This window comes from Tachypleus tridentatus, chromosome 9 (genome assembly GCF_004210375.1).
Source record: "Tachypleus tridentatus isolate NWPU-2018 chromosome 9, ASM421037v1, whole genome shotgun sequence".
NCBI lineage: Eukaryota > Metazoa > Arthropoda > Merostomata > Xiphosura > Limulidae > Tachypleus > Tachypleus tridentatus.
In genome coordinates, this window is record NC_134833.1 from 95,030,327 (window position 1) to 95,056,839 (window position 26,513).

Here is a 26,513-nt window from a genome sequence, read left to right on the forward strand (position 1 = left end):
AAAGTTGTTAGAGCCACAACGGAGGTGAAAAAAGATCTCATAGCGAAGTATGAGAATGGTGTTCGCGTGTCTGACTTTGCTACACAGTTTGGTATGGTGAAGTCTACAGTCTGCACCATACTGAAAAATAAAGAGGTCATTAAAGGAGCTGATGTTGCAAAAGGAGTGACAGTGCTTACAAAACAAAGATCACAAACAATGGAAGAGGTAGAAAAACTGTTGTTAATTTGGGTAAACTAAAAACAGTTAGCTGGTGATAGCATTTCTGAGACTATCATTTGTGAGAAAGCAAAGCAGTTGCATGCTGACCTCCTGAAAAACACCCCTGGAACGAGTGATGATACAAGTGATGCCTTTAAGGCTAGTAGGGAGTGGTTTGAAAAATTTAGGAAGAGAAGTGGCTTACATAGTGTGGTGAGACATTGGGAGGGTGCCAGGCAGAAACAAACCTCATTAGACAAGTTTTTAGTGAGAAATAGGTCCAATGAGTCTCAAGCGAGTTGTAGCGGTGCAGAGAGACAGAAAAGAGAAAGAACCCCAGAAGAGTTACTTGACGTCTTTATGGAAGGTGACTTCCCTTCCAAAGAATAATAACTCTCCTACTCTCCACGTTCCTCACCATCTTTCACTTACGCCATCAACTCTCCTCAGCACAGGTAAAGTGCAGTTAAATTTTCATTTCTTGTTTTTTTATTGTGTTTATAGTTTTTGTGGTTGACTTTATACATGTAAGTATTATTATACAGGTACAAATAAGCAATATTTTTACTTAAAATGCTTCATAATGCGTAATTTTTGGAGGTCTGTAACGGATTAATTTAATTTACAGTATTTCTTATGGTAAAAATTGATTCGGTTTTCGAACAGCCTTTTGGAACGGATTAAGTTCGAGAACCGAGGTACCACTGTATATGATTGTCTTGTACACCAGCATATAATGTATTTAGTTAGGATATTTAGTCAACATTTTCGTTTCAGTTTCTAGGTTTAAGTAGTAATATTTCTGTAACGCAAACTTTACATCCAGCATGTGCTAAAAGGCCATGGCTAATGCTATCTGTAAATTAGAATTGTTAATCTGATGGCAGCACCAACTGCGAACTGAATAAAAGAACGGATGAGCCGTTACAGTTATAAGGCACCACAGATGAACATGTGAAGTGTTTGTTTGTTTTTTGAATTTCGCGCAAAGCCACACAAGGGCTATCTGCGCTAGCCGTCCCTAATTTAGCAGTGTAAGACTAGAGGGAAGGCAGCTAGTCATCATCACCCACCGCCAACTCTTTTACTAACGAACAGTGCAATTGACCGTAACATTATAACGCCCCAACAGTTGAAAGGGCAAGTATGTTTGATGCGACGGGATTTGAACCCGCGACCCTCAGATTACAAGACGAACGCCTTAACCCACCTGGCAATGCCAGGCCTCGTGTGAAGTGTGTTTGTTCAATGACACATTGGAGTTTAACGAGTATTAACGAGTGAGGAAGGAGTCTTCCTCAACTCAGTTCGAATTTTATTCCTCGAACTAATTTTTAAACTAAAACTTATACAAATATAAAATTTAGTGGATTTTTCTCGCAATTAAAACAATAAATTTAACAAATTGAATAAAAATATTATGGGACATTATAACAATGTTTAGTCAAGAATGACGTATGGAAGTAAATGAATTTACTTCACAAAACGAGATCTTTACGAAAATAATTACGAAATCTTAAGGATGTTTCGAAAGAGAATAAAATTGTGTTTAGAATCTAGGGGTAACGACAAAATAAGACACTTAAGGTTTACTTCATCTTCTTTATTATTACAGTAAACACAGGCATATCAATATTCTATTAACAACGAAAGTAACTCCTAATACAAGTCATTCAATAAAATTATATTATAGTACAAGCGAGGACTCTTAATAAGGAAATTCTTCTGTATCGAACTAATGAAATTAGGCCTATATTGTACATATTATTCTGTTTGTGCTCACAATATTTTATAACTAATCACATACTCAGATTAATGACGCAGAAACAACTTGATACCTAATCATTTTTGTCAACTTAGTATCTTATATGGAATGCAAATATAAGGATGAGTGCTTGCGTGTATATTTTGGTGTTAATCACGTCCTTTCAATATGGCGGCGGGAAAGTAAAAAAAACAAACCTATTTTACCAGTTCAATTTAAACAAATGCTAATGTATTTCTAACATAAAAAACATTTGTTAACAATAGAAATTTGATTGATATTTCACTAGTTTACAACTTCATGCGCTGGCACTGTTGAACGATTGTGTACTTTTACACTTTTATACAGGTTATGTGTTTGGCTCCAGATTAACAACTCGTGAAAGATCTGTTTTGTTACTTGGAAATTGTAGTCAAAACACAAAGATTTAGAACTGCAAATCCAGGTAACAAGATGTCTTTTAAAACACATTATAATGACACATAAAATACCCACCTAACACATTTTAAGAATAAGTTTGTTTACTGAGTTAATTAATACGAAACTGTGAACCCAAATGGCAGTGTTAACATCATTTAAAGTATGTATTATCCTTCCTATCACGAACAAACACTTAAGTGTAATATTAACGTTCACTTGAATCGTAATATTTCTCACCACAGTCAGTGGTAGGGGTAAAAGAAACAAAGTTTAATCAAAAGAATATATTTTGAAATTAGTTTCTTAGAATATTATTCCAAACATTTATGTAATAAAGGTATCAAACCATGCTTCCTACATAAATCTTACATTTCACAGTAATAAAACAGTTTTATAAATGAAAGCTCGATAGCTATGATGTGTGTGTTTTAAACAGGTTCATTGCAATATTGTATAAAATCACTGTTGTGATGCTAATATAATAGTGATACCAAAGTATTTTCCCATTACAATTTCCAGTTAAATATATCAGTTTTGAACAAGCTATTGGAACCTTATATACATGCACTATAACCTTTATCCTATAATAACATTTATTATGGATGTCCTTATGTCTTAAAAAAATTAAACTAAAAATGTGAAAATATCTGTAAATCTTTTTTGAAAAGCAATTAAAACTAAGATCAAACTCAATATTCTTTGATTATTATACAACACAAAACTAAAAGAACACACTGACTTTTCTTGCTATCAACAAATACAAAAATTGGAAATATTTAAGTTAATGTAATTGTAAAGAACAAAAACAGGAAATGTTCTCAAAAATTATTTTATTAAATCTTGGTGCTACTTAGGAAGGTAAATATCACATACCTTACTAGAACTTGGTTTTAAATCATCGTATTGCATGAAACATCAATAATTAATATAAACAATTTAAATCTTGTACTACATAAATTGAATGTGTGAATGATATATCCCAAACTTTCTGAGCTACAGACATAATAATAGTTAAAACATTCAAATAATTTGTTTAAAATACTTGTGCGTAATAAAAACTATCTCAAAAGTTAATTCTATTCATTTTTCGTCTCTTATTTTAAGGTTTAAATGAAACAGCATACAGACACAGCATCTGACTAGACATAAAATATCCCCAAAGTAAAGTAAATTCCAAGAAAAAGAATGACATATCATCAAAGGATCTGTGTAAGTAAGAAGTGTCAATCAGTGGCTTACAAGAAATGAGGTCAATGAAGGCACAGTGGAGTAGCTGCCTATATTTATATTTATTCATAAACATGGACTAAGCTAAAGAAGAAATAATGATGTAAAGTATTCATAAGAGTTGTTACTTTCCTCAGATTCTGTGTAAGCAAAAAATTACGTATGATCAAGCAAGAAAGTACTTTTTACACTCAAACCACTTAGTAAGTGACAATTTAGGGTAAATATTTAGAATTCTTTTATACAACTTTGCTGCAGGAAAAAACTATAATAAGCATTATAAACAATACATATTTGGGTGCTCTTTCTATTGATAGTTTTATTTTGTGCACTGGGTGATTGTGAGACACAGGCAGTAAGTTTGAAAACTTCATGTAGCCTCTGCCTGAATATCAACAGAATTTTTTTTTCTAAGTATATTTCATTATGTTAGAGCAAACTGCATTGGAATTTTATACAGTGGCTTTTATTTTGATTAAACTTAAGAAGTGGAAAAAATAATTATTTTAGGCAAGTAATATATTCATTAAATATCTTTCTTTATATAAAATGTAATTTCATTGAGAAACAAATAAATAACATGATATACAATTTTATTCAAGACTTTACAATTAATAGGACAAACACATCTGTCAAGTTATTGATGGATGATAATGTACCTCTTGTAGACATTTGATTTTGCTTGTTAGTTTGATAGTTGGACTCAATATTAGGATATAAGAAAATAAATGGCTTGATTTACTTAATAAACTTAGTTATCCAAAAAATGTTTAATCTCAAAACCTAAGTTCAAAGAAGATTCAGTTCAACCTGCACTTTGATCAAAGTAGGGTGTTATGTTACACTAGTTTTGGAGGATTCTACACCTCAACAGTAACCCTGAACACAAGTTAACCAAGTTGGTGTGAATGTGCTTTGTAGTCACTATGAGGTAAACTGAAGAAAAAAATGTCACAAGCCACTATTCATTTTTTTACATTATACAGTTGCACAATAGCAGATACAATAAATAAACTTAGTATTCCAAAAATACGGGCCAATGATACTTTTCATTCACTCCAACAGTGTATTTGATACTTTTCACTATGACATAGGACCAGCTCATCTCTTTTTGGTTAACTTGTGTTCAGGGTTACTAATGATGAATGGAATTCTCCAAAACTAGTATAACCCAATAACATATGTTGGTCAAAGTGTGGATTGAATTGGATCTCCCTTGAGTTTAATTTACATTTAGGTGCAAAACAAATGCATCAAGTAAAGCAGAAATAACAATCTAATGGAAGTACCTGTGGAGGTCCTGGACAATAATTACTGTTGAAGTAAAAAGTAATTTGAGTCATCTTGGTTTATGAATCCCATGTTAATAAAAAAGCAGTTTTTTTAATACAGTTCTATAATTTTGTATGTGTCAAATCCCCTTCCTTTAATAACTTAAAATCAAGTTGCTGAACCTCCAAAGATGAAGACCATCTCTAAAGACATAAGAATTACCAGATGCAATGAACCATTATTAAATGAAAATGAATTATTAATCAGTTAATATTTTAAAAATCATGTTTTATATTATTTCTTCTTCTTGTTTATACATATTCATTATGAATGAATGATTTTTACCTTATTAGTACTAATCTACTACAGTATGAATATCATATGTATATCATGAGCAAACTATTTATCACTGTTATAACTGAGGTTTTCAAACATGCTTTTAGAAGGTTAAAGTTCAAGGAACATGCTTAAATATTAAAATTTATTAAAATACTTCAATGATCAACATTATTATGTATGCAATGAAATTAAAATCTTTAATCTAGGACCAATCAACAGTCTTAAAACACACTACATATTTTGATGTCAATTCACATCATCTTCAGAGTGTGAAAAACAAATACAGTGCAACAATATAATCAGCCACTGGACATGTGACAACATAGTTTACATACTTGAGAAAAGTCATGCCATCTACATACTTTCTGATTTTCCAACTCATCCTTATTTAAGATATTATCATTTTTACCATGTTTCATTATTTCTATAGTTTATATAATATCATTCAAAACAAAATGATGGGTTTTTCCAACTGGATAATATGATAAGTATAATTTGTATGATCAACTGGTGCATAGTTTTAATTTCTGATTTTAATATTTCTATTATCTTCATTTAGTCTTGGTTGATCAAACTAGAAGAAATGGAGCTAACTGATAAAAACAAGAGGTTCATATATGAATTTAAAGAAAAAAACCATAATTTACTTGTGGCAGGATTACTGCTGAGAATTAATTCTGAAGATGAACTTATAAGTAGGTTACTATGGCTAAATGCTGAGATTAGGTTATTATGTGAGAATGAGCAGATTGGCTGGGTTGGACTTTAAAATGTTAATGAAGTCAAAATTATGGAAATGTTAATTTAAAGCTTACAAACTGGGAAGTGCTATAGTCAAATCATGAGGGAGAATGGTTTTTGGAACTTGTTTGTTTGAAGTTAAGCTACTGAGCCATCTGTCCCCTGCCCATCATGGGTATCAAAACCAGGTTTCTAGCATTGTAAGTCTGCAGACACACCATGATGACACTGAGGGGCTTTCTTTTGGAAATGTCAATTGGTCAAAGAACCTTATTGAAATATTGCTATTTTAGAGAAAAATATATATGTAACAACAGCTGGTTTGGGTTGAAAAAATTTGTATGTAGAGGAGCGAACAATGTTTCGGCCTTCTTTAGTCATCGTCAGGCCGAAACGTTGTTCGCTCCTCTACATAAAAATTTTCTCAACCCAAACAAGCTGTTTTTACATACATATTTTTCTCTACAAGTGGGTTTTCTTGTCATCACTGAATGCTATTTTAGATTTATTGCTGACTTATAACATAGAAATAGTGGAGAAAACTGAAACTGGAACACATCTGAATGCAAGTGATCATTACTCTATCAGGTTCAATGTTTTGTGACATTTGTAGATAAGGAATAATGATATTTTGGTTAAAAATTCTAAAAAATTAAATTTTGAAGGATGCAACAAGAATTATCTCTTGTAATTGGGGAACTGAGTTATTTGAAGGAGTTGAACAAATGTGGAAAAATTTCAAGATAAATTTTTAAATATTGAAGATAAACACATTCTTTATAGAAAGAAAAGGGTGGCTGAAAGTACAAAATAGGGGTTGGCTCACAAAGGGTATAAGAGATAAAATTAAAGAAAAGCATCACAAATTTAAGAAATTTAAATTGACTGGTTTGACAGTAGATTTACAATATTATAGAATAACAAAAAACTTGGTCAAATAGGAAATTAGAATATCAAAAAGGATGTTGGAAAAGAGGATGGCTGAAAGCATAAAACTTAACACTAAGGGTTTCTTTAAATACATTAAGGGTAAACACAAAATGCTGGGATAAGGGTAGGGCCCTTTATAGATGATAAAGGAAAGCTTATATCTAATGATTATGAGATGGCTGGGTTATTAAATTCTGTTTCTTCTTCAGTTTTTTACTAATGAAGATTTAAGCAGTATTCCACATCCTGAACAGTTGATGGATAGAAAGAAAATCAAACAATACGACTGCATTAATTCTGAGCTTGTTAAGAAAACCTGGATAGTTTAATAAAGAATTATAAGATTTCTGGGCCAGATATTTCTCCAAGGATTTTGAAGGAGACTGAGGACTGGATATGTGAGCCACTTCTTGCTATTTTTTGTCTGTCCTTGAACAGTAAGGCAAGTACCAGAGTATTGGAAGTTAACTAATATCACACCTCTTTTCAAAAGAAGGTAATAAAAATTGTCCCAAAAATTATAGGCCTTTAGACTTACGTCAGCTGTGGGAAAAAACTTGGAAAGTGTGGCAAAAGATACTTTACAAAGTCATTTGATAAAGTTTAGGATTTTATTGGATAATCAACATGGTTTCAGTAAAGGAAACCTTACAAATTGTTTGACTTTCTTTGAAAAGGTTACTGCTTATATAGATGAGGTAAGGGTGTAGATTTTGTGTATCTGAATTTTCAGAAAGCATTTAGCAAGGTGCCACATAAAAAGATTTGTGAAAAATTATCTCTTTAGGTGTGGGAGATAAGTTAGCAAATTGTAGAAAAGAGAGGATGGATGGAAAAAAGCAGTGGGTTGTTATTTTGGGAGTTCAGCCAAATTGGATTAATGTCACAAGTGGGGTACTTCATGGCAAAGTCTTAGGACCTTTGCTGATTTTTATTTCCATTAACAACATAGAAGAAGGAATAGTGAATGAATTGCTTAAATCTGCTGACAATATTAAGGTATTGGTTGTTGTTAGCTGTGAAGAGGATGTTGCTGAGTTACAAAAGGATTTAGATCATTTAATTGGGCAAATAACTGGCAGATGAGTTTTAATTACAATAAATGCATGATAATGCATGTGTGTTATAATAATATGAATTATAAGTATAATTTGTATGAAAATAACCTTAATAACACCATGAAAGAAAGGGATCTTGGTGTAATAGTAGATAAGTCTCTTGAGCCATTGAAGCAGTGTGCTTCGATGTTAGTGATAGGCCAAATAGGATATTAAGTTGTATCTACAAAAATACTGAATACCAGTCAAAAGAGGTTATTATTTCATTGTGTAGATCACTGGTTAGGCCATACTTGGAATATTGTGTTTGGTCTTGCATTTCTTATCTTAAAAAAGACATTGATATGTAGAAAAGGGTTAATAGGAGAGTTACTAGAATGGTGCCTGGGATGCTTGTCATACAAGCAGAGGTTAAGATCTCTGACATTGTTCTCTCTTAAAAGAGAAGTGTAACAGGAGATCTGATTGAGGTGTTTAAGACTGCAAAGGAAAATGACAATATTGATCCAATATGGATCAACAGGTCCCTTGTTGTCCCAAAACATTATCTTATGTTATCCTGTGAAAAAAAACTGCTGCTTTTGACCCAACCAAATAATATGACTGCTAGAAATATTGGGAAAATTATAAAAAATAGTAAAACACTATAATCATATCTTAAATGAGGGTGAAGAAATGGAATAATCAGGAAACATGTAGATGGCATGAACTTTTTTCAAGTAAACTAAATTTTCACATGACTAATGGTTTTTTGATTTTATAAAGTTGCATAGTATTTGTTTTTCACACTTCTGAGGATGACATGAAATGATGCTGAAAAATGTAGAGTTCCTTTGAGACTGTTGATCAGTCTTAGAATAGTGATTTTACTTGTGAGCTAAACAGTGTTGATCATTTGAATATTTTATGCTTTCAGAAGATCCAAGTTATCTACCAGTAAGAGTAAAGGAGCACCATATTCTTGGTCCTTCCCCCACTAAAGTACTATTGGAAAGAATAGGGCCATCCAGAAGAAAACTAAAGTTAAATAAAAAGCAAAACAAAATATTTAAAAGCAAAGACAGCCAACACTGTAGAAATATTTACTTGATACTACAGTTGAGATTATTAGGTTACAACTGAATGCCAATACAGAAGGTATCAAACTTAGAAAATGTTAGCTATTTATTTGCTGTAGAAATAATAAAATGTGCAAACTCCTCAGCAAAATTATCACATTATCTAGTAAGAAAACACTGTAAAGAATCTTGCAACACACCAACATTTAGCCTGTTCTAAATGACATATTATCTGATGCTTTAAAACTTAAATGTGAAACAATGACACACCATGATAAATACAGTCCATGCTTAATGTTTTATGAAGTTACCAGAAAAAAATCTCTCATATGCAATTATCAGCATAATACAACAGAAGAATTTGAATATCTTGAAGATATTGGTCAGAAAAAAATATTGCAGATCATGCTTAGCATCTATCATGAGACAGCCCCACAATGAATGGAAACAGTCAATAGGCTATTTATTAAGCTAAAGTTCTGTGCAATCAAAAACTATCAATTCATTTTTACTGGTTAAAAAATTAAACTTATCATTTGAGACAAAGACTGAAAGAACTATTCAATTCTGTAAAAGTTGACTCCTAAAAAACCTTATACTTAGCACCAAGGTAACAACATTTATATTGTTTATGATACCCCTTGGTAAAAGAAAACATGAAAAATTTTGTATCAGAAAGTCAACACTTTGACGTACTTTATATACTATTTTAATGCTAGCAAGATTCTCTCTAAGTAAATAGCTCCAAACGTTCCACAAAAGCATTTGACATTGCCACAGTTCTCTGACATGTGAGTAAACATTGCTACGGATATAGTGAGCTATTCTGTAAATATACAGGTACTTCAAACTTGCTCTAGTAATGAATAAAGTAGAGGAATAATATCTTTACGTACTTTAACAACCCTATTGAGGCCTGAGAAAACAACTTATATAACCTTTCTTTTCAAAGATACATAAGTACTGAAAATCAGACAATGAGTACTAGAACTAATTCAAGAGGTCTTCCTACAAGCCATACTAAGAACTTCATTCAAACCAACACAAGGATGAGAAACTATCATACTTTATGGACAAGGCTGATATAATGCACATATCAAATGTCATTTTTTTAAATACCAGTACTCTGAGTGCAAGGGCATCTACATAGGGTCAAACAGATTTATTTGTATTTCCCATTTGATGAATTCTTAATAGTATTATTTAAACCCTTGAAAAAGGTACAAGGCAAAATGTTGAGTTTGAATACACCTTTTTTTTTTTTGGAATGTGGTTAGTCTTTTCTTGCAAACATTTCATGGTTTGATATTTATGACTGATGTGTGTATGTCTTAAACAGGTTAACTGCTATCCTGTATTAGATCACTGTTAAGATGAGACTAATGTAGTAAAATAATTTTCAACATGTTTTTATATTTTGTTTGCCAGTTAATTGTATTAGTTTTTAACAAACTACTGGCACCTAATATAAGTGCATACTGACTATCTATTAGATACTCATACTGTCATAAATATTTTTCTATCAGTAAAAATTCTATCTTTTATGATTAAATATTGTAATGCATTTTACTTTATTACAAGACTAAGCTATGGAAATACATAGCACCATTTTCTGTAAGGAAAATTAGCTATTTTATTCACAATACTACAAGACAGGGATTTAGAGTATATGTGTGTGGTTGATAGCACTGACAAAATTGTTGCATAAAGGTATTGAAGGAGTGGTTTCCCTTTAAAATATAGATACTTGTTCTAGAGTATATTATAAAATTTATAGAAAAACAAATGAAATCATTCTACACATTATTAAAGATTTATCATGAATGTGAACAACGATATTCATTTTTGTTACCATTAGAGGCAAAATGCTGGTAATACGTTACTGGTAATACACAAATCTTCATGATAAATAGAAACCAATGGAAGTAACACTCAAGTTTTAATTGTAAATAACAAAGGCAAAAACAAGTATATAAAGAAAGAACCTTTTATCATTGAAATTCTGAAAAAAAACGTTTTAATCTTTTCCATAAAACCCATTTATTCCTAATTTATCAACAATGGGATTATAAATGCAATAAAAAGATTGAAGTTTGATATATACCTAATTTATCAACAATGAGGTTTTAAAAATTACTTCTCAAACAAAATTTTGTTTGTTAGACTAACAAATAAATAACTTAATGCATTTGTTCCTGTGTTTTCAAATGTGTGAGAAAATAATGAGTAGTTTATGATCAAAACATTTGAATATTTTATATTCTAGAATTCATCAAAAGTATCTGCTACTATATCATTTCATGTACTGTTAATTTCTTTCCAAATAAAATTGAGAAGCCACAATATTAGTGTTACTTTGACACATAGGTATTGTTATTAATTGTCATGTAACTACCCTGAAAATTTTATTTCATATTTAATCATGATTAAATATGAAGTAATAAAGATTAAAACAACACACTAATTCATATCTCTAACAGAAAGCTAAAGTCTGATCAGTAATGAAACAAATAAACTAAACAATCATTACAGCAAGAAATTGTTGCTGAAAATCAATAGTGATGCATAATTAAGTAAATAATTAATACTTCTACCATGAAAATGCTGATGTGATAAAATTTGTATTCAGAAATGACTAAATTTACAATTATTATCTAGTCAATCACAGAGCTTAGTTTCTGACTTAGCTAGGAGATCCAAACAATTATATGTATCCACACAACTCAAATACATTTACATGTATGACTAAAATATACGATTTATACATAAAAATATTAGTAAGAAGAGAGCTGTCATGACGTTTATCTACCTTAAGTCAACTTGATTAATTGTTTTATTACAATAATATTAACACCAGCAATTTGATGCTAACTTATGTGACTGGATATCCACAAAAGCCAAGCAACTAACTACAACAAAAATAGGTATTTAATTAGAGTAAATTGAATGTCTTTTTTTTCTTAATAAAGTTAAGCAGTGATGACTGAGTGACAGAAATAATAAAATAATACTATGTTAATCTCTTTGTGTTGTCAAAATTTCTAAAAGAAATAATTTTAGGTTTATCATAATTCTTATTAGCTTGCCAGGAAATGAAAAAAAAAAATTGTACTCTGTGAATTAACCCATAAGGTTATGAAAGTGATGACAGATAATATACATGTTTTAATTTTACAACACTTTGACTTACTAACAGTAATAATGACCAAACTATGTTTGCACATCAGTAATAGTCATGTGAAAATTACTTCATTAACCATTCCTCCATGACTCAATGTTGAGGCTAGCTACACTAGCTTTTCTTTATATTCCTGTAACGCTGAGTAAGTCCCTCAAACCTTCTGAAACTATAGTTAGCAAAAACCCAGTCTTTTCCGTTCTGTGGATCTTCCATGAAACTTGGTGCTGATGCTGTTTGGAAAAAAATAAACAGGTTTTACATAATAAAAACAACAGAATACAATTATTTATATTTCAAATAATTTATTCCTCTTAATATTTTTAATGTTTTCAAATACAGCATCATAGGTAATGTTATTACCATTTATCATTTACTTATAAACCAAAAGAACCTTCGAAAACTACTGTCTTGTAATAAATAAATTAAAATTGCACTTTATATTAATACACATAATTTATTAAAGACTTCTAAAAACAGCTAAATTAGAACAATGTCTACTGTCAACAAAATAAAACTGCATATAGTAGTAATACTGATTCAAAACCCCACAGCAAGTACAACAATACAGCATTTTATGTGAATCTCCATGTGTAGCAAGGACTTGCTTAGATGTAAAACCTTTTGTTTATTGAAAATTTGATGTGATACTTACACTCTTAAATTATTGAACTGTAATGTTTATATGTATCTACTAGAATATTACTGGATGTGGGATTGATTATTCTATTGGAGAACAGTGAGGTTCATACTAACAAATATCTATACATATACAACATGCACATAAATTCAGTAATATAGATACATATACACACAGGTTGCACTCACTTCTGTCTACCTATAGATCTGTAGTTAAACTGTTCTACAATAAAATAATTCCACTTCTAATTATGCACATATTTACATACATACACACACACACATACATATATTTGAAGGTTACATGTATAATTCACTATATTTCTTGCACTATGAGTAAGTCTCTTTTACAATATTATTTTCTCTCTATTTATGACTTTGTTTGTACTCTGGAAACTCACTCTTTTCTATGAAATTTATGGGAGTAATACCATCCTAATAAATATACATAGCTAGGTTTTCAGTGGCTTAAACATTTAGAACAAGATAAAGATAATACAACTCACGTATTTGTAAGTCTACATCAGGAAACTCATCAAAATTAGAAGTATCATCAATGCTCTTGATTTCTACAAGTATAGCTGCTGGTCGCTCTCTGTTAAAAGATATAAAAGATACAAAGACGTGACTGTATTTTTAAGTATTACAAAACTTCTAAAAAATGCGGTATGAAGTTCCTCATGGCTAAGACTCTTGTCCACAAATACAGTACCAGACTTCAATTTTTAAGGATTAATACTGAGTTTCAAAAGTTATCAATTTCTTCTTTCTCATAGACAACAGTACTATGGTGCTTAGAAAGAAGATAATAAAATGAAGTACTTTAGTAATGTGTGCAGTTCTGTTTCCTAACAGTATGTATTATATATCAGAGAAAACTACATTTAAAATGAATATTTGGCTATTCCAGTTGGAACACTGATTTAGCATACTCACTTATTTTCCAAAATGTTCATGTTATTTAACATATTGGGGGTGTTTCATACAGATATAAGAGTTTCAAAATCACTGATTTAGATAAGTGAAACTGAAATATCTCTTTTTCTTCTCTCTCATTAGATAAAATTTAAATTGTGTAAACAACTGTGTCATGATTTTTTTCCCCTTTCTCTATATGAGAATAGCTGAAGTTATCAAAAACAAATGTAACCAAGTCTTGTTAATATAACAAAATACATGCACATAAATAAGTTAAATGAATATGACATACATAAAAAGAGTTTATTCTTATGATATAGGCTTATCATGATCATAAATCAAATAAGGATGAGTGATATCAAATACTTCAATCCCACAATATACCTTGTTTATATACCATTCTCATCACTGAGGGCTATACGGAACATGATATTGAGATAGTTTATGTAGCTACCTGTTGCAACATTCACTCACAATATAGCAATGGAAAGTTAGGTGAAATTGCTTGTTTTCTACATAAAATATACAGAAGATCTAAGAAGCAATTATTGGATTTATAACTGCATGCATTCTTCAAATATTATTAGGGACCTTCTAACCAAAAGACATGGACCCAGAAGCAATTTGGTGCATAAAGAGCCTAGAAAAATGTATTTACAAAGTAATTAGAGTCTATATGAACCCCAACAGTAGTTCTAGAGTTAAATAATCTAAATACACAACTTAAGAAGTATTCAATGACAGTAATCAAATCAAGAAACATCAACTTATAATATATACAAGTGTAAGTAAATTAGTTCTCATGTTAACAGATAAATTACATATTTACAAATATGACAACAGCACAGTTTGTAAGAATATGAACAGAGCTGTAACACTAAACCCACCTGTTTTATTCACCACACAATAATATGTCATTACCTTATGTGTTCCCAATCTACACCCTTGAAAAAAGGATGTTCCTTCACTTCCTCTAGCTCTCCTCTACTACCCATTCTTCTTTCCACTTCATAACAAAACCTTTGGATCAGATCTTTTGGCTCATTGGAGATTGGTACTTCTGGTGGAAACATTAAAGTTTCTTTCCAGTTTATTACTTTCCTATATGTTTCTTGTGGGGTATCAGAACAAAATGGTGGATAACCTAAACAACACAATAATACAGAGGGAGAAATATGAAATTTAGTTTTCTATGTATTAGTTCAAGGTATAACATCATAGAGTTTATTAAATAAAACATTTTGATTTTTTAGAATTATTACCAACTTGTGACCTAAAATGCAGAATTGGAGGATGTAAAAGAAAATGTTTTGATATGAAAAATTTTAAAAGTAAATAACAGTTTGCAACCAAGCAAATCTTAATCTTGAAGTTAATTTTCATTTAACACCAATTAATGCTTGGTATGCCAGTATCTCAGATTGGTTCATTCTGATAATAAATGTAGGCCTAATAAAAAACATTGTAAAAAAAAGGCTACATATATTCTATTCCATTAAAATTAGTACAAAGTTTAACACCACATACACCAAAGCTAAATTCAATCTCACATCAGTGACATACAAATAGGATAACAATGCAAACTACATTGTGGAAAAAGCAAAATGTGTCTATGTAAGAGAAGTATCTACAGAAGGCAGAATTACAACTAATACAGCTGTATTGATACATCAAATAACAGATTTGGCATTTATTCATAAATACTGGAAGAAAAATAAATAAAACAATTGAAGAGCATATGCAGGTACTTAAGCCCATAACATCCCACATCTACAATTAACTCATCATTTGCATCAAATTATGGAAATATAGTTACTACTAATGAAACAGAAATATAAAAACAAAAATAGTAATAAAATCTCTCAATTAATAATCCTGAACAACACATAGCATGGAAAATTATATTAATGATGTCACTCATATGTTCTAACAAACAAGCAGGTGCTAGTTAAAAATGTTAAATTAGGTATGGTGTAACTGAAGTAACCTTGAGTTACACATAAAAATTAGAAATTTTATGATTTGATGTACATCAAGCATTTTATTTTCAAGTTTATGAGGTTTGTCTACCAAACAGTGATATTCTTCATTACTGTGCAAAAATATCATAGTTTCTCAGTTACTTAAATGTTGCATAAATAGTATTAACTAGAATACTTACTTCTGATGTAAACCCTTTGATCGTAAGATACAAGTTTAACAGTTTTTAACTATATAATTTACTAAAATTTCATAAATATTTCATTGTAAATATTTATTATAAATTATTATTCACACACAAAAGTACAATAATTACAGGGCACTCAGTAAAGTGTGTATATTTTACACATAACTGTTAATCATAATTGAACCAAAACAAATACCAAAATGTGTCTATACACCATTGTTATCAACAAATGCAGTTAATTCTAGGCCAAACAATTAGAAATAATTTTCTACATTTGTCCACCAAGTTTCATCAAGATCTGATAATTTTTTACTGAGCTACAGAGCAAAAATATTGTGAAAAATCAGTTCCCATGTGAATAGATAAGAGTTTTGGTATTTTTGTGACCTTGCCCTTCAAAAACTAACCACTTTTAAGTTGAGACACAGTCTAAATGTATACCAACGTTTGTCCAAAATCATTCACCAGTTTCAAGAAATTTCATTGACAAGCATATATTCAAACATGCACACACACACACACACATACATACATACATACATACATATAGAAGTCAAAAAATAAGTTCTGTCACCTTCAGTGGCAGAGGTGATAAGGTCAGAAAAAAATATAACTTTTTGTAAACATAGGTTACTTCAATAATATTATGACTGTTTTGCTATGAACCACATGTCCAGGTTATCTTTATTATTTAGAACATGTGGATATAATTAAAATTTTACAGATTAAAAACATGATTCTCATTTGAAATAATACATAAAAACTATCTTTAGAGGTATACTTACAGAAACACCACAATCACAGAATATTTTTTGTTTAAATTTATTCTTTAATAACTTAGTATACCATCAACAGATGACATAATATATGTTGCTGCTGTTGTTACAAGTTCAACAACCATTTTGTGAACAAATGAGGTACTTTTGGCATATATGTTCTACTGGAAAAAACACAGAGAAAATGTATTTTAAACATTCTGTCAGGGCTTTATGTATATGTGGGTTGAGGATTCTTCTGCAGTAGGTATCTGTGACATGTCAGTGATAACTTAACAATAAAGAAACAGCACACACTATATTTGTTTTAAAATAATATATTCGAAACAAATTAAACATATGTACAAAAATTCTTTACATTATGGATAGTACAGTTGTATCATAAACTCTAAATTATCAAAATTCCACCTAGGCTGATTCAATTACTTTATAATCCAATTGTTAATACAAATTATTTTCTCCCATTTTTATTTTAACAGTATCAGTTAATAATTCACTTATGCTACCACAAAAGTCACCACAGTTATATCTCAAACTTTAAATAACTGTCTTCTTTCAAAGTTCAATTACTTTAGTATACATTTTGACAAGACAAATGTTTCTTGTTAGCTCTATTAAACTGTGAAACTTACTTTAAAATAATCACTGTTAAAGCTAATTATTCACATACTGGCAAACTTCACATTTTCTATCTTTTTTTTTTCTGACTAAATTTGACTTGATTCACTTACTTAAGCTCATATTTATATGTTGATCAATGAGGTTTGGAACTTTCTTTAAAGTCTATGAATGGTGCTGATTTAACAATATTTAGTTAAGCTAATGAATAAAATACTGAAGATTTGAGTAATGTTATGTCAACAATATTAATAAAGCCTAGAAAATAACGTAATTGCAAATATAATGCATGATTCCTACTTAGTTACATAACCAAACTTGTCACAACTATTACCTTTAAAACAACTAACTTTCAACTATCTTGCTATGAACACTAAACAACCATTAACCTTGCTTTAATGATAATGTTCAAATACAACATCAAATAAGTTGTTGTAACAAAAAAAACACCACAACTAATTTCCAATCAAAGAAAGCTACATACTTACACGGACACTAAAAATCAGCCCAGCAATCAGTATAGATAATTAGATACTTTCCTTACTTTTGTATTTATAAAGAATAAAATGCACTGTTTCATCAGTTGGGTACTTTCACTGTTAACAATATTTTTGACTATAATTCCAATAATATCTCAAAATGTTTAATTCTCTGTTGTATTTGTTTCATACCAACTAATTAGCACCTACGCTTTCTTTATAAATTGAGCTCATCCATTGACAAAATCACCACAAACAGCATCCTTTTTTATTTTTATGTAATTACTTAATACCCGTATACATGAGAGAATTTTGATTATATTTTTCATTATGGTTCTCTAAGAAGTCTCCCCACATAATGTGCATGGACTTCTGTAACATGCTTTATGTAATTATTTTTGCAGGCTTGGAGAACAAATTTAATGTCAGATGCAAGAAATACCTATTGTTACTAGATCAGCTATAACTTTTGCAGTAATTTTCATGAGTACCATTGAGATTAAGGCAACCATGATCAGGTAGTTAGTGGTGAATAGCATCCTGCCCTCTAGCTGTATTTTATTAGTCATATTTATGGGATTTGGAATGACATCTTAATTTACAGCTTAATTTACTTTCATCATTTCATAAATCAAATACACAAGAGTATTAATTTCATTTTCTAATATTCTCTAGCTGGATAGCATGTACAATTTCTAGACAATTCTAAAGCCGTATCAGATGATATGTTATTTACATATCATCTGATACGGCTTAAGAATTATCTACATGAAAAAACAATTCAGTAAGACCACTGTTTGTGATAATGAGAAAACCCACTTGTAGAGAAAAAATATACATGTAAAAACTGCTGGTATGGGTTGAGAAAATTTTTTATGTAGAGGAGCAAACAACTCTACATAAAACATTTTCTAAACCCACACCAGCCATTTTTACATAAATAAGACCACTGCTTCTACATTATCTCTCTCATCAGTCTTGTTAACTGGCTAAAAACGATAGCTCTCTTCATGACTCACATATTTTTAACAGACAAGAAAGTAGATTTCTAGCAGATTTTTAAGTCAAAAAGTTATCGCAAAAAATTGGTTAATACTATTTTTTTTTCCATTCACAACAAATAAAGATAAAGGAACAAGGAAAAAATGTTGCAACTATATTACCTTTTTATTAGACCTAAGGTTAATAATACCACTAAGAATACTGTAAGGGAATATGGTTTGCCTGTATATGTGATAGAAAAGTCTGAAAGTGTGCTGAACTTGCACTTAGTGTGCTCAGAATTAAATCCCTCAATCACTGCCAGAAAAATAACTTTATCAGATGTCACAGGAATTTTGAAGAAATGTATGGAGTAAGATGTACTTTACAGGATCTCTTGTGTTATTTGCAACAAAAAATATACTGGTAAAACTAAGAGATCCAAAAGTAGAGCATTTCATTATATGCTACAATGATTGATGAGGTTGATGGAACAGTATTTGCAGCACAATTTATCAATGAGAACAGACTTTCTACATCCAATCACTCTTTTAGCATCAATATAGAATAAAGAGTGCCATGGTTTCCAGAGAAAAAGGTAAAATGAGTCCTTTCTCTGAGGAACCTTCAGCTAATAAAGATATAGGGTTCCAATTTCAGATAGTGGACACCTTTAGGCATATATGGACAGTTTAATATTTTACTATATTTCATTTCTAAATAGTGCATCCATTTGGTTATAACTGTATTTATGGTTTATTTCAACATACTTATTAGTTGTGAATGCTTACATGACTCACCTTTTTTGTGTTTTGCTTTTAAATGAATATTTTCTTCACCCTGTTTGTATTCATCTTATACATTAATCAATGTTACCTTTTCAGTGTTGATAATTTGGTTAGGTGTCAGACAGTATTTAACAAACCAGTTATTATTTTGAATTATGTTGTTGATTGTTCTGTTAAAATTGAGCTTGTGTTCAATAGTGTGTATCTTTTGATAGTGCTGTTAAGTTGAAAATTTGAAGAAATAAAGAATTTTTACTGGATCTTGGCTGTTTATCTTCATTAAACATGTTTCCACTCCAACGTGCATAACACTACCAGAATTTTACTTGACAACACTCAGAAGTAATATCAGATATATTTCAACAAGACTCAATAATATTAAATTAAGTTAAACTTTGTCTATCAACATATTTTTATGTTATAAAATTCAGATACTACAACAAATTTAATGTAATAAGAATCCACAAGGTTACATTTATTTGAAGCTTTTCTATCAAATATCTCTTAAGAGATCATATCAATGATACTGTCATAACAATACTCTACAAAATTATATTAAACTGAAACTTCACTACCAACATTCTTAAATAACACTCATTTATCAGATGATAACACCCAAAAGGCCTCATCAATATTATTGTAACAAGGCTCTGTAATAGAGTGGTCCTTATTTTAAAGGTTTTGATTTACAACACTCTCACCACTTATTTTATTCCATAATATAAGTACATAATTCACATTAAATGTTAACCATACTGAATAACATTTACAGTTTGCTCAGAGTAGTTGAAATTTTACCTTATAGTTTGCATTATCTGTAAATTCTGAATATTCTAGAATGTTCCAGAATAATGTATATTATTTTGAAATGTTATGGAATATTGTAATATATTCTGAAATATGCTAGAGTACTCCACATTATTCAGAATGTTCTGTGACATTTCATACATAAATAACCTATGCTGTCATTTTTAACTTCTGAAATATACTGATGGCAGTAGTTTCTAGAATTTCTGTGAGAAGATATAAGCACTTAAACAGATTCTTCTGCATCATTTCAGTTGACAATATATTGGCACATTATTGTATAAGGATACTTGTAACATGAATCAAAATTATACTTTGGTTGATTGGCTTAGGAAAAACTCAACTAACACAAAACAAATTATCTTCAAATATAAAAGTGCTGTTTCTTTGTTGTTGTTTTTTACTATCATAAAATTTTAAGAAGACAGTTTGTGAAAGATCAAAGGTTGTAATAAAAAAAAGGTTTTAATTTTCTGGAACAAGACAAGTTCTCATTCATTCAAAGCTCTATACTATTATCAAACTAGAAATGTTTGGTTAAAGTTTTTGGCATAAAGCAATCGGGCTACCTGCACCAAAAAAACAGTGTAAAAAATAAAAATATTATAAAATGTAAAAAGATAAAAGGTAAAAGCTATACAAATAACAACAAAGTGTAACTAAACAGAATAAAAAAGGATAATGACCCATAGAAAGTTAAAAAGAATCCAACTGGATAATATCACTGTTGTCAATGGCATTGTCCAACACCAATGGTAAACCTATAGAAAAGATGTGTCTAGAACTGTACCACTTCTCACAGTCGTAAGGATGGCACAACAGTAAAACGTGGGCTATTATGACGTGAATGTCACAAAGGCCACACATTGGTGGATTCAAACCCAGATAAAAGAAAATGATGAGTTCAAATATGTGACCAATGCATAGCCTAGCCAAGACAACTTCCTCCCTCCTTTCCTTAAAGAAACTAAATTACCAAAAAACAACAGTAGATTTAATCTGGAAAAGCTTTTTATAACTGCCAAATGATACAAAGACATGATCACATGACCATAGCCCATAAATGGAACAGGCAAAGCTGTAACACTAGAGCAGATGGGCTTTGCTGCAGTGTCAACAAGCTCATTCCCATAGATGCCAAAATGGCCAAGTATCCAGAAAAAGTGGACTGAAAAAAAAAAGACAGTGAAAAGTGGATAAGTCTTTTCTGAACATCAACAAGAACAGAGTGATAACTTACATTAAATGATCGCAGGGCCAATAGAGAGCTAAGAAAACTGGTTTTAATAGTATAGTCAGTGTGCTGCTTTACTTATACCTGATTCAAGGCAAGAGAAATGGCATGCAATTCAGCAGTGAACACAAAAACTCTAAAGGGAATCATACAAGCAACCACAGAGACACAACAAACCATGGTGGAGTCAACATAGTCACCTGATTTTGAATTACCTATAAAAATGGGAACAGAATAGTGGCTCAAAAGATGTTAAGCAAAGAGAAGATTGTACTTCCAACTGAGAGTATCTGACGTCCAAGGATGACTCAAAGAAAGACCACAGGAAGCACAACTTCTCTGAAACAGTTCAGGATCAGGGTGAATACTCTGTTGGTGGCAGAAGTGTATGAAACATTTGTAGAGAAAGAAGATAAATCCATTTCATTAAATGATTGAGGGCAGTCTGTAGCTGCCATTCAATAAACCTCATGCTCGATGACAGAAAAGAGAAGTGGAAGTTGTCAACAAAGAATCCATTTGCATATGTAGAGAACAGTTCTACACCAATGGCATTAATTTTTACACTGAAAAGTGAGACACTCAAGACACAGTCCAAACCACAGACTTAAAATCACTGGTCCACTAAAAATATTTAATAAAAATGGGAAAATGGCCATGCAACCTATATGAGTGGAGGTCTTGCAGGATGCCACATCTCCATGTAGTATCATAAGCCTTCTCAAGGACAAAAATAACAGAAACAAGATGTTGTTGCTTGAGAAAGACTTTCCTGATTGATGTTTTAAGTCAAATCAGGTGGTCCATGGTGGAACTCTGTAATTGGAACCCATACTGGATGGGTGAGAGTTGGTTGTTTGATTTGAGGAACCAAACAAGATGAACATTAACCATCCTCTCTAAGATCTTACAGAGACAGCTTGTCAAAGCAATTGGACAGTAGTTTGAAGGAATCATAGATTCCTTCCCAGGCTTAGAAAAAGGGAGGAGAATAGGATGGTGCCAAGCATAAGGAAAAACATTCTCCTCCCAGATATGGTTACAAACAACCAGAAGAGTAGCAAGAGAGGCAGAAGAGAGATGAAGCAGCATCTCACAGTGAATATCATCAGGTCTGACCAATGTACTGCCAAACAGATAAAAAGAAAAACTCGAGTTTCACCAGTGTAAAGGGACAATTACAATCACAGAGAAAATCAGCCAGATACAAAAGAAATACTGCTCTGCATAAGTCTTGATGGCTAAAAAGGTAGGGTACAAAGAAGGAATGCTAGATATATGAGAAAAGCTTTTCCCAAGAGTATTGGTGATGCTCTGGGCATCACCAACATTCTGGCTATCGAAGAGCAAGATTGAAAGGGAGACATAAGCATACTGCCTGCTGTCCTTCCGAATCTTGTCCCATATGACTTTGGAACTGGTGGTAGAAGAGAGGCTAGTTGTAAATATAATTCAAGATTTATTCAAGCTTTGATATTTTACCTGCCAAGCATTTTCAAAGGCCTACTGAAAAGCAATGTGGTTTGAAAATGTGGGAATTCTAGGAAAGGTAACCCAGGCCTATTCTTGAACCTTCCATGCCATAGGGCAGGCAGGATTCCACCACGGACGAGGATACCATGGAAAATGTATCAAGGTTTTAGGAATAAAATGAACAGCTATTTGAAGTTTTGAGAGAATAGTGAAAGAGCACCAATTGGTCTGGTCCATCTTCCAACCAAGGCATGAACATCAGGTGGCATCAACCACAAAATGACAGGAAAATTATCACTGCTCCATGGCTCATTGTTAACCCAAAAGAAATGAGATAAAATTAAAAGGGAGCAGATAGAGACATCATTAATAGCAGTAAAGGACTGATTATTATGAAAATAGGTATAGAAACCAGTACTGAAGAAAGAAAGGTTGTGATCTGAAAGCATACACTCTATGGAATGATCCCTCCCATCAATATCAGCACCACTCAAGAGGGGATTATGTCCATTAAAATCCTCCAGGATTAAAATAAGAGAAGGCAATTGTTCAATGAGAATATCAAAGTCTGTTTGATCTCTACCTCTCTTCAAGAGACAGATAAAGAGAACAAAAGTGATGATACAACCAAAGAAAACATGAATGGCTATGGCTTCCCAGAGTGTATCAAATGGCAAAGACAGGGAGTGCATATGCTGATTGACAAGCAGTGCCACCCTTCCATGCACTCATCACACAACCTATCATTTCTGTACAATGAAAACTGCCAAAAGATGACTGCATTGGCAGGTTTCTGAAATGTTTCCTGTAAGGAGAGACACACAGGTTGATAAGAATCAATCAATCCTTAATGTCATCTATACTCGAATGGAAACCTCAACAGTTCCATTATATCAATGTGACCATTTTTATTTACATGGAGATCTGGGTGGACAACCTTTCAGTTTATGACCACATCATTTTTCATTATTAGAAATGAGGTCTTTCATCCTTTATAAATTCTGCCCTGGATTAAGTGGGCAGGTCTCCGTCAGTATAAGTAAAGTCTAGTGACTGAGGTCAAGAACAAATAATCATTCAACATCTTAGGCAGGACTAATGACGAGGGGCCTGCACATACCAGAAGCTGGGCTCAAAGGAAGTGCACCCAAGCAGTCACTGGAAGGATTGGTAAATACAGAGATTGGAGTCGATGTTGACTCATCTGCTTTCTTAACCTATGAACTGTTTTTCACTATTTTGTTTTTATTTGGGACATCCATAAAAAGAAAGAAATTTTAATGCCAACCAACCCCATTTACCATGGAGCCCTATAAGGGAATGCACTATAGTGCCAAACAAGGATACTGCAGTAATGCCAGGGTTTTATGAGTGCTATATCCAAATACCAGCATCAAATACAATGTCCACAACACCCATTGAGGACATCCAACACTGGAACTTGGTTGATCCTAGCCAAAGAAAACAAGCCAATTAACTCTGAGGGGAACCAACACAAGACTGCCCAACTACAAGAATTCAAGGCTAAAGTGGTGTGTTAGGGTTGAACCCCTCACCAATAGGATTTTCTCCTCTCCTTCACAGGTCACCATGCACAGCAAACACATGGGTGGATGTTTAGATCCCAAAGGAGGTAAACTGAAAGTACAAAACTTTCTCTGGGAGATCCCCCTCACCACATACAGGAATCCACACTGAGGAAATAAATACAGTTGCACATGGCAAAGGTGAAGAGGAAGTTCATGGAACTCTGTGTGCAAACTCTGAATTGGCAAAGGGCAGAGTACCCCTCTGCAGAACTAAAGCCACAGATAGTTAACAATGTCCAAGATCTTCAAGATAAAAAGCCTGGCAGAACCATAAATGAACATACAAGGGAACAAGTGATCTTCAACATAGAACAAAGATCCACTCCTCAAGTGGTAAAAAAGAGGGTACAGCCAATGTTCAGAGCAATTATACACTTGACACAAAGCTGCTTAATGTGAGAAGAGAAAGTAAGCTTATGGTAAAAAATAATCATCAAGAAGCCTACCTCAGAAACCATAAAAGAATAACATAATGTTCATGATCATTGTGTAAACCCTGTGGCTATAATGAAAGCAAATCATTTTGGACAAAGAAAAAATGGAACTGTTTACTATAGTCTACTTCAACAAGCAAGAGAGAACAGTCTAATGATACTGCTTAATAAATGCCATGTTTAATGACCAACAAGAAATATAGAAATCTTCAACACAGAGACCACTTACAGCCAAAGGAGGAAGATGTTCAGTGATAGCAATGGCCTTAATACTGATAAAGATGATACTTAAGATAAGCCCTGAAGGACTCCAAATTCCTGTATAAAGGAATGGAAATAGATCAAACCCACATGGACTTGTAATTCTTTGTCATGTTAAAATGTTACATATACAAATGGGTATATGACTACATAATCCATAGAAATGGAGGGTCTGTAAAATGCCAAACATTCCCATAGTATCATAAACCTTCTCAAAATCAAAGAAGACAGAAACAACATGTTCTTTCTTGAAGAAGGCTTCCTTGATTGATATTTTAAGTCAAGTTAGATGGTTCATGATGGAGCTATGTTGATAAAAACAATACTGGGTGGATGAGAGGAGATTATTTGATTAAAAGAGCCAAATAAGTCAAGCATTAACCATTCTTTTCAGAACCTAACAGAAAAAAAACTAGTCGAAACAAGTGAACAGTAATTAGAGGGAGTCTTGGGATCCTTCCTAAGCTTTATAAAAGAGAGTAAAATAGCCATGCAACAAGCATCAGAAAAAACTTTATTCTATGAGATCCATTGAAAGCAATCAGAAGAAGAGCCAGTTAACCCTTCTAATCCCTTCTGGATGATAAAACGAGACATTTGCCTTACATTTCTCAGTCAAAGAATATAAAATAATCTGAAAACAAAGTATAGAAACCAACTTTGGTGGTGACAATGGAACAGAGTCGTCTATATATGATCACTTAACTGTTGATTGTTTTTCTACAAATTTTATTTCTCATGAACTTTGAGGAAACAAACCATTAGAAAACAAGAATGATTCAGTCAACCCCACCAACCATGGAATCCTGTGAGGGGATGCATTACAATGCCAAACAATGGCACTGTAATAATACTATACCCAACACCAGCATTAAGCACAATGTCCACAAAACCCACCAAGAATATCCAACACTGGTACTTATTCAAGGCCGAAGTAGCATACTGAGGTGTCATTGACACTCTTCAATCATCTGAATTCTCTTCTCCTTTTCACAAGTACCACGTATTCCAAACATGTGGGTTGATGTTCAGATACCAGAAGATGTAAACTAAAAACACAGAATCTTTCCTGAGAAAACAAGTGAGGAAAATGGCATGCAGAACAAGAACATCAGACTTTGAATGAAACTGTCAGCTGTTGGGAATCATTCTACTGTAGT

General features: G+C 31.8%; 1 protein-coding gene across 4 annotated transcripts in view; it reads right to left on the bottom strand.

Moving 5' to 3' along the window:
• Nucleotides 1–10,189: 10,189 nt before the first annotated feature.
• LOC143225799 (serine/threonine-protein kinase tricornered-like) overlaps nt 10,190–26,513 on the bottom strand; it is a 65,465-nt gene continuing 49,141 nt past the window's right edge. For all 4 annotated transcript variants that reach the window (XM_076455824.1, XM_076455826.1, XM_076455823.1 and 1 more), the window contains 3 exons: nt 14,668–14,890; nt 13,335–13,423; nt 10,190–12,422 (listed from right to left, as the gene is read on the bottom strand). In XM_076455824.1, the coding sequence (XP_076311939.1) occupies nt 12,304–12,422; nt 13,335–13,423; nt 14,668–14,890 (431 nt within the window). In that variant the 3' untranslated portion in view covers nt 10,190–12,303. The remainder of the gene's footprint in view (nt 12,423–13,334; nt 13,424–14,667; nt 14,891–26,513) is intronic.